The 21,505-nt window shown below is 47.1% G+C and overlaps 1 protein-coding gene across 1 annotated transcript; it reads left to right on the top strand.

Annotated features, from left to right (window-relative positions):
• Window positions 1-18,899: 18,899 nt before the first annotated feature.
• On the top strand, window positions 18,900-21,156 carry LOC124666489 (polygalacturonase At1g48100-like). The gene is made up of 4 exons (XM_047203839.1): window positions 18,900-19,578; window positions 19,659-19,824; window positions 19,908-19,948; window positions 20,057-21,156. The coding sequence occupies exons 1-4, from the start codon at window positions 19,129-19,131 to the stop codon at window positions 20,930-20,932; spliced, it is 1,533 nt and encodes a 510-aa protein (XP_047059795.1). The 5' UTR covers window positions 18,900-19,128; the 3' UTR covers window positions 20,933-21,156.
• Window positions 21,157-21,505: the final 349 nt, after the last annotated feature.

Genomic DNA, 21,505 nt, shown 5'->3' on the forward strand with positions numbered 1-21,505 from the left:
GAACCCGCGGACACGATACATGCACGATCATGCATAACTCATCGATTAGCCACATACCATGCATGGAGTAAACAAAAGAGAATGTGCTCAAGACGAAACACTCACCCAAAATGGTAAGGAAATAGAATATCACTTTTCTCTTGCTGTTTTCTAATAAACCGCCACGAGGTCTTCCTCCACGTCGGCGGGGTGGTATTCTAACACATATGAATTAACGATGTGTGGGTCAATGAACCCAACATCATGGATGTTCCTTATTCGCATTTCCCGCTTCTTCATTCCGCATAATATATAGCGTACACAACAAGATAGTTAGGACAATATATATATATATATAGTGCAGGCAATGAACGAGATGGGGTAGAAATTAATAAATCACTTACGAACGTAGCAACCGATGATAGATTTGTCGAGCTCGCGCAGATTGAACAACTGGAACAATTCACTCGGAGGAATTTGTACCCGATAACGTTTGAAGTGATGCACATATTTAACTTCCGCATAGATATAGTCTTTGGCGTTTTCATGTTTTATGTAACCCTTGTACCAATTTAGCGGACCTTTCATTTGTCGAGGTAGATCCTCTTCTCGCGCAGGCTCGATGAGAGGGCCATTCTTCACATATGTAAATACTACGTCCTTCATTGGCGCCTCATCAAGGCCTAACATCGCACGAAGAGTGATACCTAAGTCGGCCGCTTGTTTTCTCGGCACTTTCTACGATCAATCCATGTGCTGCCGCAGCTGCTATGATATCGGGGGCATCCGGACCGGCGGCTTGCACTATGAGCGGGGCGATCGATTGTTTACTTTGTTCCCCGAGCTGGGCAACTTCTTTCCCCCTTTCTAATTTTTTCTCGGCCTTGTCCTCCAAGGCTTTCTTCTCCGCCAACTCTTTCCTGTTCTTGAACGCGAGTGCTTGCCTACGAAGTTCACGTAAATAGTCGTCGAGCAGATTCTTCGCGGCTTGGGACGGTGTGTTCAAAAATGACTTAGCCCACTGCTTTTCCTTGTCGGAATATACCGGCTTGGGCTCGCCCTCTATTTTCTTCTTGACGCCGCCTGCCATTTCTCTAAATCAGCAGCCGCGCCCGCCTCGACTTCCTCGGCACTACTTTCCCAAGACCTCCGGGGAGAGGCTTCAGTGATACCTCCGGTACCTTTGTTTTCTTAGGTACGTAAGGGTCCGGGTTAATAACCCGGGACTGCTTCGCTTCTTCGCCGGAGGTGGATTGGGGGCGGTACCGGGTGTCGATCACCCGCCGGACGAGGACTCGGGGGCGGCGTCGGGCCGACGTGAATGAGGTGTATTAGGTGAAGCACCACCGCCACCGTCACCGCCACCGCCACCGTCACCGCCACCGCCACCGCCACCGTCACCGCCACCGCCACCACCACCACCGTACGGGGGTGGACTTGTTGGCGCCTCGCCCGGAAACTTGATAAATTTCTTCCGCCATAGAATGAACTGGCGCTTGACATCTCCAAGTCTTTTCACCCCTTCAGGTGTAGCAATGTCAATGTCCAGGTCCTCAAACCCTTGGACTATCTCCTCCACCGTCACACGAGCATAGCCATCTTGAATGGGGTTGTTGTGGTGGAGTGCTCCAGGTGGTAAAGCACCGCCGATGGCTACCTTCATGGACATGTTCCCGATAGGATAATACAGATGACATGCTTTCATCTCCTTTATATCGTCCACGGGGTAGCGAGGAGGCTCCGGTGCAGGTAACTTCGACCACCGGCCGAGGCTCCGGTGCGGTAATTTCGATCGTCGGTGCACCAGCCGGTGAGGCCTCCGTGGAAGCCACGCCGCTTCTTCTCCGCTGCTGGCTTCCGAGATCCATTGGATGATCTTCATGCTTGCGCCCGAGCTGCATCTCTTTCGGCGACTAGTACACTCACGGTTTTCTTCATCACATCCATTTCCGTTACCAACTTCGCCACAACATCCGCATCCCGATCCATCTTTCTCTTACGGCTCACGTAACCGTACGGGTCATCTTTGCGGGGAACCCTAGTTTCCACGAAATGTCCCCGGGCATGCCTCGTACACGTCCTCCGTGTTCGGGATTCCCGAGGGCTTTTGTCGCGGGCGTCGTTCTCTCTGTTGAACCCGATCCTCCCTCTTGAGCATCCCTCATTGCCTCAATAAGGTTTTGGGTGGGTGTAATTATTTTGCCCCGGTAAACACACTCCCCTGTCTCCGGGTTCGGCGATCCCCCATGCCCGTACCACCAGCTTTTGGCCCTTGGGTCCCATCCCTCCGTACCTGGACCGGATTCCTCGCGCCCTCGGCTCGTTCTCCATCTTCTCCCACTTAGGCTGCCAAAAGCGATACCCTCCCGGCCCCATTTTATGATTGTACTCCTTCTTGGCCGCATTTTCCTTATTTTTTCGATAGTTCAAGGAACTGCTCCGATTTCTTTTGCTTCACAAATTCTGGCCAATCATGTTGCGGTTTCTCATATTGTCCTTTGAAATCCGAGTCTTGCCCTGGTTGACAAAGTCATGGGCTAGATTTTGCTTGTATTTCCGGAATGCGTTGGCCATCCTAGAAAGAGCGAACTCGTTTGACTAGCTTGCGCCTCTTCTTGTTTTCCGCAATCTTGTTACCCTCCTCATCGTATTTGCGGTATTCCGGAGGTAGAACGAAATGTTCCATAAGCTTGTTGAAGCAATCTTTTTTTCTCTCTGTTCGACAAAAGTGAAACCAACACGTGCCTTCTTTGGCTCATTCCACTCCTGGCGGGTGATCGAGACGTTGTCTCTAACAACGGCTCCGCATTGGCTGACAAACTTGGTGGCGTTCTTGCTCGGGCTCCGGCGGCCTGCCGGTTGCTTCGTCGACAACATCGATGGTGCATGTTTCTCCTGCTTTCATCGTCTTGGTTGCGCCACGCTTTGACGACGACGTACTCGATTTTTCGACGATCCGGCCGAGGGCTAAAATAAGAAAGAGAGTCGCGCGCGTTAGTACACACACATTTATTCAAATCAGTTAGTTGTATCACCAGACGCTCAATATGTATATATATATATATACCTCGGCGCCGGAGGTGGTTGCTACTTCCAATTGAAGATCGTCGTTTATCGACGTTTCTTCGGCATCATCCGCTTGCCGACGGCGCCCTTCATCTTCACACTCAAGGTTCGGATAAGAAGCGATATCATCTTCTTCTTCTCCGGTCGGCACAAAAGGAATATCGCCTTTTATGATGCCGAACATATGGTCTTCGGCGTCCGGATCATAGTTGTCCGGAATCGGGTCAGCTCTATCGTCCGCCATATGTCAGTCCTGAAAACATGTAGTCAAAACAAATTAATTGTGTATATGCCAGCATTATCACATCTCTTCTACATATAAAGAGAGAGGGCGACGAGGGAGGCGAGAGAGGGGACGCGTGTATTAGATGTGTATATGCGGACGATCGACCTCGCAGTGACCGCGTGACCGAGAGACCGGTGGCGGTGGCGGTGGCGAAGTGGTGGCGAATTAAAGGGTGGTGGCGGTGCCGACAACACATAACCCTTGCCGCCCCCTCTCGATCCCAAAAAAAACACCGCGCGTATAAGGAGGGGGCGACGAGCGCTGCCGGCCCCATCCGTATACGCGCGGTGGTAGCTGGTCACCGCGGCAGCGCGTTCCCATGCCGAGGTGGGCGCCGTCGGTGGGGAAGGACGACGGTACGGGGAAGAAAAGTCGACGAGCACGGCGGGTCCGCGTGTCGAGCACGTACGGTGGTTTTTTTAGTCAATTTTTAGTTTTTTTAAGTCAAATTTTAGTTCTTTTTTTGAGACACCGGTCAATTTTGTGAGGGCCACCGGTCAATTTTTGTTTAATTTTAAGTCACTTTTGTTTAACAAATTTTGTTTAACAAATTTTAAGGCAATTTTGTTTAACAAATTTTAAGGCAATTTTGTTTAATTTTAAGTCAATTTTGTTTAATAAATTTAATGCAATTTTGTTTAAGTAAAAAAAAAGGGCCGCCGCGGGCCGGCCGTCTCTCCTTCTCGCCTCTCCCTCTCCTCTCTGTAACGGCCGCGGCGGTGCGGGCGGCGGGCGAGGGCGGCGCGGGCGGCGGGCGAGGCGCGGCGGCGCGCGCGCGGCGCGAAGTGGCGCGCGGAAGCGGTGTACTCGGCGACGACGCACGGCGACGGGCGACGGTGAGCGACGGGGCGTCGGCGATGGGGCGACGGCGAGCGCGGCGCTCTCGGGCAGCCTAACGGCGACGAGGGCGACGACGAGCGCGGCGCGGCTGCAGGCGGAGAAGAAGCAGAGTGGCGCGGCGGAGAAGAAGAGTGGCGCGTCGATTCGCGTCGCGCGCATTTATAGGACCCCCCCCTTTAGTCGCGGTTGGGGTCGTCAACCGCGACTAAAGGTACCCCTTTAGTCGCGGTTGGCGACCCCAACCGCGACTAAAGGCTTTTTTCGCCGGGTTTTTCGTTCCCGCGCGCACAGAGCTTTAGTCGCGGTTGGGGAGGCCAACCGCGACTAAAGATATTTTTCAAATTACTTTTTGTTTTTCAAAATGTTAAAAATACGTAAAAACTCGAAAAAAATAAAACTAATTCAATTCAAATTCTTAAAAATACAAATAATATATCAAAAAAATCAGAAAAATAAAACTAATTCAATTCAAAATTTTAAAAATACAAATTATATATCAAAAAATCAGAAAAATAAAACTAATTCAATTCAAATTCTTAAAAATACAAATAATATATCAAAAAAATCAGAAAAATAAAACTAATTCAATTCAAAATTTTAAAAATACAAATTATATATCAAAAAAATCAGAAAAATAAAACTAATTCATTTCAATATGTTAAAAATACAAATAATTTATCAAAAAATTAAGAAAAATAAAACTAATTCAATTCAATATGTTAAAAATACATATAATATATCAAAAAATTCAGAAAAATAAAACTAATTCAATTCAAAAATTTAAAAATACAAATTATCAAAAATTCATAAAAATAAAACTAATTCAATTCAAAAGTTCGTTGGCCCCCTCTTCCCGCCTCTTTCCGCCGACCCCCTCTTCCCTCCTCGTCTTCCCGCTATTTCTTCCCCGTCTTCCCGCCTCTTTCTTCCCGCCAATTGTTTCCCGCCAATTTCTTCCGGCCTCTTTCTTCCCGCCAATTTTTTCCCGCCAATTTCTTCCCGCCACTTTCTCCCCGCCTCTTTCTTCCCGCCTCCTGTCTTCCCGCTCCCATTTTTCCCGCCATTTGTCACTACATATAGGTAGCCCGGCTTGGCCAGCATCACATCTCTACAATCTCTCATCACTCTCTCATGGCTTCCACCGCACCCACTCTAACCTACCCGCAGGTGGAGGAGCTTTGCGCCTCGAACTACCCTTGCCCTCCGGGCTACCGCGTCCCTGCCGGCTGGAGCCTAAGCGCCGGCGGCGTGCCGGTCCCTCCCGTCCCTCAGGGTACTGCGCGCCGGGTGGCCATCACGAACCACTACTACCTCGACCTCACGCCGGAGCAACGGATGAATCCCCGCTGGCATCCCGATAACCAGCATACTTGGGACGCCTTCTTCATAAATCGGCGTGAGAGGGCGCTCGCCAGGTATGAGGAGGACGGTCTGCCTCCTGGAAACTTCCACGAGGCCGGCCGTCGGCTATGGTGGTACGGCCGGACTCTGCGGAGCGTCATGGACTACATCACGGCCGGCGATATCCCCCGCCTGCGCTACCCTCAGTTCGAGCCACGAGCGCCGCCCGACGACAGCGACGACAGCAGCGGCGACGACGCCGGCAACTTAGAAGGCGACGACTACCAGTACAACGGCGGCGGCTATGAAGACTACGAGTATGCATATTATACGCCTAGGCAGGAGTATGACTAAATCACTCCAAATTTCATGTATGCAGGAGTATGACTTAGTCACTCCAAATTTCCTATATGCAGGAGTATGACTTAGTCACTCCAAATTTCATGTATGCAGGAGTATGACTTAGTCACTCCAAATTTCATGTATCATCGGTGCTATCTCGAGTCAATTGAATCATTCGAAAATGGACACCAAACACATCACGGGTAATATAATTCACATGATTCATTCAACAAAGTTTGGTACAATAAATTATTACACATCATTTCTTCCCTTGTGTCCCTGCTTGCTTACGATTGTGCCGTATCCATGGAGCATCCTCATCATTTAACTTAATGCTTGGGTCGGTGTTCACTTTGAAGGGCGGAATTTCAGCAAACATATTATAATCTTCTGACATGTCTGTCTTGTCCTCCACTCCCACGATGTTTCTTTTCCCTGAAAGAACAATGTGGCGCTTTGGATCATCGCATGATGTACTGATCGTAAAAGAACACCAGGTCTGCCCCACAGCTGTAAAAGATCATCAACTAATGGCCTTAGGTACACATCGATGTCGTTGCCGGGTTGCTTCGGACCTTGGATGAGCACTGGCATCATAATGAACTTCCGCTTCATGCACAACCAAGGAGGAAGGTTGTAGATGCATAGAGTCACGGGCCGGGTACTATGGCTGGAGCTCTGCTCGCCAAAAGGATTCATGCCATCCGTACTTAGACCAAATCTTATGTTCCTTGCGTCAGCTGCAAAATCTTTGAACTCTCTGTCGATCTTTCTCCATTGCGTTCCATCTGCGGGGTGTCTCAACTCCCCGTCCGACTTACGGTCCTCTTTGTGCCATCGCAACAACTTGGCATGCTCTTTGTTCCCGAACAGACGTTTCAACCGTGGTATTATAGGAGCATACCACATCACCTTGGCGGGAACCCTCTTCCCGGGTTTCGGCCCTCAACATCGTCACCGGGGTCATCGCCTCCGATCTTATAACGCAATGCGGTGCATACCGGGCATTCATTCAAATTCTCGTATTCACCGCGGTAGAGGATGCGATCGTTGATGCATGCATGTATCTTCGAACCTCTAAACCTAGAGGGCAGACAACCTTCTTTGCTTCGTACGTAGTGGCGGGCAACTCGTTATTCTTTGGAAACATATTCTTCAACATTTTCAGCAAGTTTTCAAATGCCGAGTCAGCTACACCTGCTCGTGCCTTCCATCTCGAGCAAATCCGAGTGTGCAGCCCAGCTTTTTCGGACCATCATCGCATCCGGGGTACAGCGCCTTCCTCGTGATCCTCTAACATGCGATCCAAATTCTCCCTCTCTTTTTCAGTTTCGCAGCGTCTCCGTGCATCAGCAATGGTCCGACCAAGATCATCAACGGGATCATCACGTGCCTCTTCTTCACCTTCCCCTTCACCTTCAGACATCCTCCATGAAAGTATCACCGAAATGAGAAAGATAGCTTTCATCATTGAAATCATCCCCTTCTTCATCTTCTTCCATTATAACCCCTCTTTCTCCATGCTTGGTCCAACAATTATAGCTTGGCATGAAACCGTGCCGAAGCTGGTGCATGTGAACATCTCTTGAGGAAGAGTAACCCTTCCGATTCTTACACTTAACACATGGACAGATAACAAAACCCCCTGCTTGTTCGCATTAGCCACTACGAGGAAATCTTTCAAACCCGTATCGAACTCGCCGGAGAGTCGGTTACCGTACATCCATTGCCGATTCATCTGCATTATTATAATATAAAATATATAATTAACCATCATGCATTTGTTAAACTAACTAGCTACAAACAATATAAATTAAACAATGAACTACACACACATGCATATTTTATCAATGACACATCAAAGGTTCAAGTTGCTAACCGCGATCGAGGAGGAAAAAATAAATGAGAAAGCTCAAGTGTGACTCCAACACTTCATATCATGTTTGTTTCATGCTCTTGGGGCATTTCATCAAACACCTTATGTGCATAAGAGGAACCAAAAGCAAACCTAACACTCACTTGTGAAGTTTGTGAAGAGAATGGCTCCAAATGGCTAAGTGTTGGCTGCTGGATGGGTATATATAGGGGAGGGCCTTTAGTCCCGGTTGGCCTGGCCAACCGCGACTAAAGGCCTTCGGACTACTTTAGTCGCGGTTGGGCTGGCCAACCGCGACTAAAGCCCCCACGTGCACCAGCTGGCCACCGTGCGCCCGGGCCCAGGCCTTTGGTCGCGGTTCGCCACACGAACCGCGACTAAAGACCCCATTAGTCGCGGTTCCTTTACCTTCGCGACTTATGTGGCTTCCCGGAAGCCTGTTTTTCCACCAGTGCCGTAGATATTTCTAAAAGCTAAATTTTTCGTTTGTTCAGCTAGTGCCCGAGTTTAATTATACATAAGCAGCGACAATCAAGGTTTCGGATAACTTGAAGCAGATTACAAGTACGACGTTGGAAGCGGTACGCAAAGATCTGAGCCGTTGGTTAACTGAAGACGATGAGGTGTTGCTCTGTATGCTGAAGAAACTGAAGAATAGAAAGCATATCCTGAGATGTGTGCGCGCGTACCGGCACCTCACTGCACATCTGACTCGCCGTAATTTCCTCCCTCCTTGTTGACTGGTGGTCCGTTAAAAAGAAAATCTTATTTGTATGAGGCATATCTATTATCTCACTCTAACAAGATGTGAGCTGATATGAGTGAACTTTGATTTGCATCTATTGAATTGGTGATGGCGTGATATGAGTGTGAACTTTGTATGAAGCATACTAATTTTGCAAACATACTATACATAAAATTATAATCAAAGTTATGTGTTATCGACCATAAAGAGCCAACCAGACCTTATATTCTGGGACGGATGGGGTAACTATTTCCAGTCACTGTTCACTATCCGGCAATGGGACAACCGGGAGCCTATCAAAGGGAAACAGCCAATTGTCTTGGAGCAGTTTGATGCTATGAAGCAAATGAAGTCAAAGGATGTTATCAATGACAAAGGGCCAGTCCCTCCATTTGGCTGGCTAGCTTTTTAGTTGATGGCTATTTGTATCAGGAAATTGATTTGATGAGTACACACCTTTGTTCTCCAGAATTCAGAAGGAAAGGCGATCTTGTTTGCTTGGATAAATATTCAAGGTTGTGACGATGCCTTTGAATCTTATCCGATTGCAACACACAATGGGATTCTTCTGGCACTTCAACATTTAGATCTTCCTATTGTGTTGCAATCTGATTGTCAAGATTTGTTGGGCATGCTCCGAGATACGGTCATTGATTGGGGGAAGTACTCCTTATTGTTGGAAACAAAAAAGATTGTTGTTGTATAAAGAAGAGGGAATGTACTCAAGAAGATAACCTGAACCAAAGTGGGATGACAGCATAGCCTCCGGATGGCTATCCACCTCCTTACACGTTTTTATAGGTCTTTCAAAAATATACTTGTATTATTTTGGTATTTTTCTTTTTCTTGTTTTTAACTGTGTGCAATCTAGTTATGCAGGCTGACCGTGACCTCGCATGACTTGTATCGCCTTGATGTGATTTTATCGCCCTTTATCAAAAAAATATTCTGAAAAATTGGCCATGGACAATGGTTCTAGGCCATACTCCTCGCTTTGTACATAGTTGACAGTTTGATGGTAACCCTATTATTTAGCAATAAGGCCCTCCTTTAATCAGAAAAAAATTCAAAATTTATATATCAAGAGCACGTTACAAACTGTTTCTCCACACGCGACGGAACCACACACGCCCTATTTTTATCGTTGATGGACAGATGAAAGCTTCGATGTAAGCATATGGTCATGTGGCGTTTTTGGGCTGTATCGCGATGTTGCACACCGCACTATATATTAGGGTCCAAAAATATTGCAGTGCATTCTCTTGTCCCAGGAAGCAACAGCATCTTGATATGCCAGCACTATGCCAGTGTTCTGCTCTCTATATGCAATATGCATACGGCATACCACAGCCCTGAGTGACACCTTGCCATGCACTTATATCATGGTGATGCAAAAATAGTGTATTATTTGGCCAAATTAATGGACCACCCCAGCACCACGAAATCTTGTGGCTACCATCGAATTACCACACTCAATTATTTCCCTTTGGCTAGCGCATGCATGGGCGTTCAAGCCGCAACGTGAGGAGAACCGATCGACACCGCCCTTCCGCTTAATCTACACTACTTAAAAAGTACGAATGTGTTCCTTATTCTGCCTCACCTTCATACGTCAACCCTTTCGTCGTACTCCCTCGCTACATCACTCCTTTTCGTCCGAATTCATCGCGCATCGCTAGCCCCGCAAAAAGGGCCAAGCCCAGAAATCATGGGTCGTATACTCGTACCCGTCAAGGCCTTGACCTCTCCCAGGAGACGCAGTCGTGCCTCGTGCGCCTCCCCCGCGATTGCGATCTCCCAATCCATCCAATCGCGCCGCCGCCTCTGCCTCTGCCACCCACCTACCACCGGCGGCCACGCCAGCCCTACCACCGCCGGCCGCGCCACGGCTACCAACCGAGGGTACGGGGATAACGAGCCAAGGGATAGGTCTGGCCCTGATGGCCGACGAGGTCGACGATGGCGCTCGGCGACGGCCGCGGCCGGCGGATGTGACGCGGGAGGAAAAAGGTCACCGCGGCGTAGGAATGACGGTGGGGCGGATTTGAGCTGGTGGTCGCATGCCCGGGGTGCTGCCGCCGGCGACCACATCCACGAGCTGCTGCCGCCGGTCACGTCCCAGAGCTGCTGCTCCTACCGGCAGCCACCACTTCGACCTGCTGCAGCCGGAAACCTCACCAACCATCTGCTGGAAGTGAGTTCTATCTTCTCCCCTCCTTGTCGGCTGCAATCCTCTCTTTCTGAAACACATAGTCATCCTACTCCTTATTCTGTGTTGCTTCTGTATTTTATTCCGTGGCCTGCAATTGTTTGACGTAATGCTGAAACCATATTTAAGCACAAGTAATTAAGGACAAGGTGTGAGCGCACATATCTAATGTTCCAAGAATATGTTACTTCTCTTCCTTGTCATATATGTATCAATTTGGATTTCCTAATTTTGCTTACATTTGTTGTGGGTCAGTATAATTTACTTGCTCCCGATCTCACCTTCTAGGAGTATACACCGTGCTGTTCAGTTTGAACCCCTATAATGCTGTTCTAAATTGTATTTCCTTCGCAAGTTGTTTCATGTGCTTAAGTGCATAAACTTGTGATTCTGGAAGAAGGGGCCGTGTTTGAAGGAATGCATGGAAAAAATGATATTACTGTTTTGGTAGTCGCCAGATGGCAAACTGATGGTACAAAGCTTCATCTTTAAGAACTAAGTATTTTCAAATGTATTCACGTGATGACATACATAGTGCCAGTATATATTTTTTTCTTGAGACACATATCTTCCCAAAAAAATGTGGATAGTCTATGTTTCACCAATGAAGTAGAACTTCTTTCTGTTTCATTTTGCTCTTTGTATAATAATGCTATAAAGATGGAAACTATTCCAATTGCAAGCAGGCAGTGGGCAGGAATTTGCTTCTTGCTTCTTTTTGTAGTCGTTGGCACAGAGATCCTGTAAACTCATCTACATCAGGTTGGATCAAGTGTATGATACTTCTTACCGGACCTGATATTATCTCTATGTACTTCTCTTGAAAGATGTTTGTCCTGTCAGATCACCGCATAATCTATCCTTGAAAGATATTAGTCATTGAAAGATGATGTGGCGAGTTTTGTTCCGTTTAATTTTCTTGCCATTGCTATCATGCTACTTGATCCTTCTGCAATGTAATTTCTGAACGGAAAATGAAATGTAGTTCTCCAGTTCGACTACATTGAGTCGGTCAGGACTCAGGAGCATCCTCAACGCAAACCTGAAACTTTTCAGCTTTTGCAACAGAATTTTCTTGCTCAAAACTTTGTGCTTCTTACTGATAAATGGTAAGCTCAACAGCTAAACTCAATTAGTCATGGCATTTTGTTGTTATTATGGATGTACAATTTATTTGTTGTATCCTTCATAAAATAATTGTTGAATTGGCAACAGAGCATGATTACTATGGTTTCACACTACAAATAAACATATACCAAGTATATTCTTGATCTTATTTTCTGGTTCTTAGAACTTTCTCATGCATATGTGTATTGCGCTGCTGCCAGCTTTCACGTTCCTTGTGGCTAGAATTGCTCATGTACTTATGAAGGCATACATATGATATGTATGTTCTAAATGAGCATAAGCATCCAAATTTATGTGGCTAGAATTGCTCATCCATCTTACTTTTCCCTATGACATGATTTCCGCAAGGAAGACGTTGATGCAGTCAGGTACTTGGTTTCTTAGTCCGCCTCAATTATCTCGATAAGCACGTTTTTCTATTATGCCTCCGTTTTTCTCTGCGCATCATTTTAGTTAGCTTTTGTAGGTTCACTATAATCTCATACATTATATGGCCAAGGCGTTGTCTTTGTTTCCTATGCTCATTTGTAGATCCAGGTGTGCAGGCGTGATCTACAATATCTTGATGTTGATTCTAAAATCTTGAGTAGTGGGTAATTAAGAAGTGGCATCAACTCTTGAAAGATAACATGATTTCTCTTGATTTATATTATGGTTCTTAGAATGTCACTGTGCTCTATGCAGTTAGGCTTATTAAGAAGTAGTCACTATTTTCTTGCGTTAGCAATGATTGCTTATATGATTTACACATCTTTCAGGAATTATTGCAAGGCCTAGCGGTGGACGCCTGGAGGAGGGTTTGGTAAATGGCAGAGGCATCGGAGGCTTTCTCTGTAGTGCTTTATACGTTCATGGAACCTGTGGAAAAATGGCTTGGGTATTTTCAAATTGCGAGCTACTCTTGACTTCTCTGTAGTGCTTTATCTTGGCCGAGACCACTTGGTTCAGTTTATTCAGTTGAAAATGGCTTGGGTGTGGTATCGGTTATCAAATCATTGCGCTACCACTGAATCATTTGTCGCATGAGCTCATGATAAATCATGTTAATCTCACAGTTCTCATACTATTGTACTTCAGGGCTGAGCATCTTCAACATTGTGCACGAGGTACAAAGTGTGTTTCTTCTGTTGCTATGCCTGAGCAGCGAGAACAATATATTTCGGCATCTTGGGATAGTTCTGTTTGGCAATGGAATACTGAAACAGGAAACAAACATGGAATATGGTATGTATACTATTTCTTGCTAATCATCTAAAGAAATAAATACCTTTCCATGCCTAAAGATTTGCATATGTACATTTATGTGCTGATTTTCTTTTATCACTCAGTTTTGCCTCTTGTCCAACTCCCTGCTTATTCATTGACTACTTTGTACATTGTAGAGAAAATATTTTTTCTAGCAGTCATAGAATGGGGAGGCTCTGGTTTATAAACTTAATCTACTGCTGAAGAAAATGATCACATAATGTACCTTTTTGACAGTATTTTTGTTAAGAGCGTGCATTAGTCCTATGTTTACATTTAATTATCCTTTAGATCTTCCTTTTGTTTTTACTTCCTTGAAGGGATTATGTGATCCTTAGCAATACCTTCTTGTTGCCATTAATACTTTCCGTTGGTGTCAACCGGTTAAAAATACCTGCTACTTCTAGCCAAAGCACGACTAAACAGAAATGCAGCTTTAAATAGGTATGGTGCATGCTATGATCTGATGCTGGTTAGGGAATATCATGGTCAATTATCCATGCATGTTAGGGAATATGGAGGAGTATGCACTGTCTTGTTTGGGTACATAACGTATACATACTTCACCTAGCCTCTTCTTAAGCTTGGCTGATTCCTCATTGAGATATTCTGGAACATAAGAACAACCAGATACTTGAGATCTCTCATTATCTTATCCATTGCTTCTATCAACGCCAACAATTTAATCCACCCCCAGTCCGATCCAAAAGCAAACATTATTGGCTAGATTCAAATGGCCAAGATCCAAAAGCTTTCATAAAATGACTTCATTGAACATTGGGCCAATATATTTGTACATGATTTTTGTGGAGATCCTGTAGCTTTTCGCAGTTTGCCTTTCCAAACCCCGGGACTTGGCATTTGGTTGTGGTCATTAGGTGAGAGTACTAAGCACTGCTGGACTTCTGACTGTTTCATTGGGTTATCCTGCACTTTTCCAATGGTTAACGTTCTTTTTTACCTGCAGGCTTGTTCAGAGTGTGGAGTGTAGGTCGCAGATTGTCCCATCTGCCGAAGGCCAATTTATACAAGAGTAAAACTATATTAACAGCTTTCTATGCCTAACTAGGTTTGATTGGAGTGCCTGCATGCTGGCAGTAGAATCCATGGAGAACAAAATAATTCTGTTATATTTGCTGTAATGTGCATATTTTAGTAAAACTAGCCGTGAATGTGGAGAATAACAGTTGTGTATGCTCTCTGTTATGTGTCATGCATTTTCATTTTTAGTAAAACTAGCCGTGAAGGAGGAGAATTCTTATTCTGCAAGTAATACTCGTTGTTAGGTTGAAATGATGATATTTGCATGTCGATCAAAGGCTTAGAAATGTAGTTCACTAGGTTTAGTTTTCACAGAGATAATCCCATCCTAACATGTCTTGACTGGTGCAGATTTCACAGACGAAGGGAACCGGCAGGGGCAGCAGCGTTGTGCAGCAGCTGACTACTCTCGTTGTGCATCGTTGCATGGAGGTGGAGGTGGTCCTTCGGGTCGTGAAGACTGACGAGCAAGGAGAAAGGGAGTGAGGTGGTGGAGGCGAGGGCGGTCGTGCTGGTCGATTGTGCCGGCCTGTAGCCAACTGGTCTGAGTGGCACAGCGGCCGTGCTATGCAAGCACCATATGTGTGTCCACGTTCCTCAATATTTTCATTGATGCTCGCCCTGATGCATGCCTTGGTACATGTCATTTCTTGGTCCTACACATAACTGAAATTACATAGATGAAGCTTGTGAATTTGTCACGCATTGTTTCAATAAGACTTTGGTGTTACTTATTTCTCTTATTGTGAGTACATAAATTGTTTGTACATAAATTTGTGAGCGTTGCGAGCAGTACTGGATCCCTTCCTTCAATCTGTATGAGCACAGATGTGTGTCACCTTTAGTGGAATGTTTGTTTTATTTAGGACCTAAATTAACCTAGAGTGTGTATTATCACTCGGTACTAAACTAATGATCAATACTTGGATTCAGCCTCTTCAAAATTGGAAGGCCGGAAGTGCCATGAAAGTTTTTGCTTGGTCTACCTCTGGACGCAATTAATCGATGCGTCTGTCCGCTAATGACATGCGTGCATAGCCCTCCCTCTGCGTCGATTAAATCCGACCGGAGGGAGTATCTGGCAGTTCGAAACAAAGATCGATTCCCTGTAAACATATTAATACGTGAAATTTATCCTTTATAGCTTCCCTGATCTGGCTCGTTAAATTGAAACCGAACTGGAGCGGTTATAATCGTATTTGACATTCATTGCTCCCAATTCATGTCAGCACTCAAGGACAATTGTCCCTTCAATTCTTCATAATAATTTGTAGAAGCAAGTTAAAGAGTAAAAAAAGAGTTATTTGTCATCACCATGAATGGGAAATAATACTCCCTCCTATCTATTAGTTGTGTATTAGTTATTGCAGCCCATTCATTCAAATATGACATGTCCAGTTCAAATCAATGTTCAATTAAATAGGGCAGGAGGAAGTATCTCTTCTAAATATATTTTGAGTTGATAGAGGTGCCAATATATTGCCATATGAATTTTTCAATACAAGTTTTCAGATATATTTTCTTGGTACTATGCTTGAACACTACATGTGTCAGGCGATTGCTTGGATTGGATCATCTAAAGAAACCAAATATTTTTTTTCTTATCCAGATTTCTTTGTTTTCTTGTAGTTGTGACACCAAAGTAGCAGTTTGCATGTTTTCACATACTTACATTTTGAATTGCTCCCTCTCGCATACTTATCAGAAATGAAAAGTACCCATTAAAAATCGGCAGGGATCATCATATGGTGGAGCTTGTTAATGCTTGTACTATCAACAACTAATCTAGGGAAAACAGAAACTCTCGAATGGTCAGTGATGTTCTAATTTGTTGTTGCATGGTTTATTTTCAATATTACCTATTGAGCTGTTACTTCTACTTCACAGGCTTATAAGTTATGTGGCTGATAGATTGTATAGGTTAATGCATCAGCACAAATTGAATATTAATTATATAGAGTTAAGTGGTGACTTTTTACTTTTATCATTATCGATTCAGCCATTTAAACAGACTTTTATCCAATCCTTACATTGTTGAGTTACAAAATTATATGGGTTCTACTTTTACAATGCAGGTTGCTTACATATCCATGCCTTAACTATGGAAGCTACCTTTGGGTTTAGAATTAATGTAGTACACTGAATAGCCTTGTTACCAAATTTATACCTCTTCAAAGTTTAGATCTTTGGAAGTAAAATTCTTTGTGGCATAAAAGAAATATTTAGTGAAATCAACCTGTACCAACCAGGGCACGCACGAACATATGTGCTCCTATATTGACCTTGATCCGATGGAGCAAAAGCTGCTGATTGCCCTTGTTCTTCCTTCCATCCATGTGTCCCTGCAATTATATTTTTCAGTCCCGTTGCAACGCACGGGCACTTGTACTAGTCCACTTGGAAAAGCGCCACTTCCACCCTAGCTAGTCTTCGGCTACACTCCCCCTCTAGTGGTGGTCTTATCGCGATGTAATATAATCATACACACATGCAGCAGCTACCTCCATCTCGCAGGTCGCAGGAGCAGCAGCAATCTATGACCACAAAAGGAATAAAGGAGGGATCGACCAATCCCATGGCGAGATTCATCTTCGTCTGGACCATTATATTCTCCTCAGCATTGATTCAATTAAACTATGCTAATGGTGGCAGTAACTAGAAAAACTTAGACCTATTTAGGAAGGGTGTCTACACGGTTAGAGAATATTCGAGTGATATGCTCCGTCCGTCCATTAATTGATGTCTGAATGTTCGTCTAACTTTAGATGTATATATACACTAAAGAGTGTTTAGATACATTCGAATTTAGACAAAACTTTCGACATCAAAAGATAAACAGAGGTATTATTTATCCCACATGAACTGGTAACATGATTTTTGGACTGGCCCTCCTTCGCCATAGACATTATATGATCTTCATGATTCATGTGGTTTTTGACGATAAGCTCCTAACCCTCCCCACCCCGTCCCCCCTCCCCCACCCCCATATGCGCGGTGGCGGCATGCCATGCCGAGGCGCCCGCCCCGCGTGTGCTCTCGACCTCTTCCCCACGTGCACCCCTTCCTGCCGCCAAAGCCGGGGGAGACAACAACGGTGGATCTCCTCGGCCGAAGTCTGCTTCGATGCTGCGACACCTGCTACGATCGATCTACGATAGGGTTGTGGCAGAGCGGTGGCCAGGGTGGCTTGGTGTGCTGGCGGCGGTGGCCGAGGCGAGGCAGCGTGATGCGGCCGGGCTAGATCTGGGCCCTAACGGGCCATGATTTGCAAAGGTTGTTGCATATCCTCCACTCAGATGTTGGTACCCGGTGGTGCTCCTGGGCTTTCCTCGCAGCTTGAGGAAGCCGAGGGGCAGGCTTTGGCCCCGACATGGCGGTGGTAGGTTCCTCCTCTGCCGGATGGGGTTGGTCGGCTAGTCACGGCGGCGAGTTGGGGATGCGCGACTGCCGGTGTAATCCAATACCTGACCCCGGTCACGGCGGTCGATGGTGGCATCTACGCGCAGTTACCTTGTTGGATGCATCGCCGTTGTAGACTGCATGTACTCACTCGTGCTGCTCCGGGGAAACCCAAATCTTGGTATCCCGGATGAGACAATAGTGGTGGCACTTTTAGCGTTGGTCTATCTCTGAGGGCATCGTTTTTGGAGCAATTGTTGGATTGTGGTAGCAAGTGGTGGAGTGGTGTGCATCTACTGCTTCAATGATCAATGACAGTGAGTTTCAGAGGCGTGTCTAGCGAAGCCTCGGCGATGGAGGCGGTGTGATGGACTCACGCAGGGTAGGAGCTTTGTGTGGAGCCATGGCGACGTTGACAGCAGGCCTAGCATGGGCTATGCGATCTCTGCCTTGAAGATGGACCATCGGTTGATGGCAGTGACGGTTTCGAAGTGAGTGCATGAGGTGTTCATTGAGGGCTAGACTAGATGTGTGCTCCCATTTTCACCATAGGGTGAGTCATTGATGGCCCCGATAATTAGCTGGTGGGGTGTTGTTTGTGGTTTTAGGGCATAAGGCCGGCTCTGACGACATGTTTCTTCGCCCATTGTCATCGGGTTTATAGGTGTCGAGTGATGGCTTTTGATTTTGTTATGTATGCTCTTAACAGGTTTTTGTTGAATAAAATCTAAATAAATATCGTACACATTTTTCGATGCAGAGGCCAGGGTCTCTTGATTCATATTTCGAAAAATATGTTTTCCGACTATTAGTTTTACTTTTTTTTATTGTTTGTCTGCATGCTAGTTATGCAGAGAGAGAGAGAGAGTGCAAATATTACTTTGATGTTGCCTTATGAGTAATAAAGCACCTTTTATCTAAAAAAAAAGGTAACTAGAAGGAGGAGGAGATCTGGGCCGATCCATCCAATGCATGCCTTGAAAGTGATACATGATCACGGCAGGGGCACACATTGCTGCATTGCAGCAAGGCGCGTGGAAGAAGAGCAACATCAGCATCAGCATCAACATCTTGTTGCATGACTTGCATCCATCCATCACGCACGCATGCCTCTGGATCGCATGCTTTGCTGCGGCTTCTCAAAATAGAACTCGTCGTCCCGTGACGTCACTACTCCACTTCCGTTTGCCGTGGTCGTGCATCGCCGGTGCACGCGCCGCAGCGGTGGATTGTGGTCGGTCGGTCGCCGCCATTACAAAAGTGGGCAGGGGTGGCCAAGAGCGGACACACACACACACACACACACATAACAGGCCTCTGATGAGGCTTCCACTACCACTACCGCCGGCACTCCCACCACCTCCTCCTCCGGCGCCCGCCCGTGCACGCACCACCACATCACACGACCACGCTTAGTAAATCCTTGGCTATAAATCTGCCCACTCGCGCTCTTCAACCCAAGTAACTGTCTACCTTCTCTACTCCGGTAGCTAGCTAGATCCCCTGTCTTCCTCGGTTGCACTTGGCGTCTCGACTGCCCTTCTGAGCGTCTATATATTAGCAACCTCTCATCATCCAAGAGCAATTCATCCTTCAGTTCAGGCTGACAAGCAATTCAACAGTTTGGTACAATGGAGGTCGTCACCGCTAGGACCGCCATTGCCCTGCTTCTCGCGCTCCTGGTCGCCACGAGCTTCCTTTGCGACGGCGTCCATGGCCGCCACCACCACCACCACACGAAGCGGACCAACCACAGCTCCGCGCGCCCGCCGTCCCGGGCACCGGGGCCGAGACGAGCACCTTCACCAAGGCATGCGTCTCCGCCTGCCCCGCCGGCAAGTCCAATGCCTGTCGCTCCCGCGCCCGCACCGGTGGACGACGACAGCGACGTCTACGACCTCATGAAGGATTTCGGCGCGGCCGGGGACGGCGTGACCGACGACACCGACGCGTTAAAGACAGCGTGGGACACCGCGTGCCAGGCCGACGGGGAGGGCGTCGTCGTCGCGGCCGCCGGGCACTCGTTCCTGGTGCACACCACCACCTTCACCGGACCGTGCCAGGGCAGCGTCACGCTGCAGGTAATTACCAGTCAGACACCAAAGCGGAGATTCGTTTGTTCCAATTCAGAGGAGCGAATTTTGATCGAATGTGTGTGCAGATCGATGGCACGATCGTCGCGCCGAGCGACCCCACGACATGGCCGGCCAACAGCAAGCGCAACTGGCTAGTCTTCTACAAGGCCGACGGCGTGTCGCTGACCGGCGCCGGCCTCATCGACGGCAAGGGGCAGAAGTGGTGGGATCTCCCCTGCAAGCCTCACAAGGTAAGAACCGATGTCAGGCTAAGCAACGAGCTTCAGTGCAGCAGATCGAGACTAAGTTGCTCTGTTTATCTTTTTCCCTTTTTTGCCAGGGAGGAAGCACGCACGGACCATGTGACAGCCCAGTGGTGAGTGGCCTAACCCAACCACGAATTTAAAACCGTATTAACCGCCAGAGACTACATGTCTTGTACGGAGCAGTACGTAGTAACTGAATAATGTTGACTGATGTCCAGGCGCTGAGGTTCTTCGAGAGCAACAACGTGACGGTGCAAGGGCTCAAGGTGCAGGACAGCCCCGAGTTCCACTTCCGTTTCGACAGCTGCCGCGGCGTGCACGTCAACGGCCTCTCCATCAGCTCCCCCGCGCTGAGCCCCAACACCGACGGCATCCATGTCGAGAACACCCAGGACGTCCTCATCACCAACACCGTCGTCTCCAACGGCGACGACTGCGTCTCCATCGGCGCCGGCACCCTCAACGTCCACATCGAGAACGTTACCTGCGGTCCCGGCCACGGCATCAGGTTCACAATCCATCCATTTCCTTCAGTAGATCTACTATGCGACCAGCTAGTGGCGTTAGCTGACACAGCCTCACCTCGCAGCATCGGGAGCCTGGGGAAGCAGGGCTCGCGGGCGTGCGTGGCCAACATCACGGTGCGGAACGCGGTGATCCGGCACTCGGACAACGGTGTGCGGATCAAGACGTGGCAGGGCGGCTCCGGGTCGGTGTCGGCGGTGACCTTCGAGAACGTGCGCATGGACGCCGTGCGCAACCCCATCATCATCGACCAGTACTACTGCCTCACCAAGAGCTGCGAGAACGCCACCACGGCGGTCTTCGTCTCCGACATCACCTACGCCGGCATCCGGGGCACCTACGACGTGCGCGGACCGCCCATACACTTCGGCTGCAGCGACGCCGTGCCATGCACCAACATCACCCTCTCCGGCGTCGAGCTGCTGCCGGCCTCCGGCGACACCGTCGACAACCCATTCTGCTGGAATGTCTACGGCAACGCAACCACGCCCACCGTGCCGCCGGTCGCGTGCCTCATGGAGGGCGTGCCTAGGAACGTGGAGGACAGCAGCAGTTTGAAGTGTTACTGATGATGATCCACATCCTGCCACCATATACCTACGTCCCTGCTTAGAGATACAGTAAGAATCAAAATACAAGAGAAAGTATAGCATTAGATTAGTGCAGAAAATGTAGCTTAAGCAAAGCATAAATTACTCTGTATATATAGAAGCATGGAAATTTGCAACTGTACGAGATGATTTGTGTGAGAATCACCAGAAATACTAGTACATGTTTGAGTATTGTGCTGCCATACGTTTAGCACTTGTCCCCTGCACGGCTAGTGTGTTTGCAGGGTTTATTGAACAGTATTGTGCCACTGATGCTGCGCATACTGGTGGAAGTTTCTGTTTCAGAAAGCTAGATAATAGTCCGCTTAAGCTAGTTTCTTTTTGCATATATCCATCGAAGAACTGATCAAACATTGCATAAACATTGCATTTGCACAGCAGAAAAGCACACATTTCATTTCCAAGCAAACTAGACATATCACTGCATCAAAGCAAGCGGGGTTTGCATCTACTGCACTCTTACATTAGTCACAATATACATTTTGTTGACTGGTATGATGTTTCATAAATCCTTTCTAGGATTGAAGTACT

The sequence above is a fragment of the Lolium rigidum genome, chromosome 6, assembly GCF_022539505.1.
Source record: "Lolium rigidum isolate FL_2022 chromosome 6, APGP_CSIRO_Lrig_0.1, whole genome shotgun sequence".
In the NCBI taxonomy this organism is placed as follows: domain Eukaryota; kingdom Viridiplantae; phylum Streptophyta; class Magnoliopsida; order Poales; family Poaceae; genus Lolium; species Lolium rigidum.

Bases quoted from the DNA above. Each gene is read 5' to 3' on its own strand.
- LOC124666489 (XM_047203839.1), top strand. From the start codon at position 19,129: ATGGAGGTCGTCACCGCTAGGACCGCCATTGCCCTGCTTCTCGCGCTC. The intron at 19,579-19,658 runs GTAATTACCAGT...ATGTGTGTGCAG, and splicing joins AGGGCAGCGTCACGCTGCAG to ATCGATGGCACGATCGTCGC. The intron at 19,825-19,907 runs TAAGAACCGATG...TTTCCCTTTTTT, and splicing joins CCCCTGCAAGCCTCACAAGG to GCCAGGGAGGAAGCACGCAC.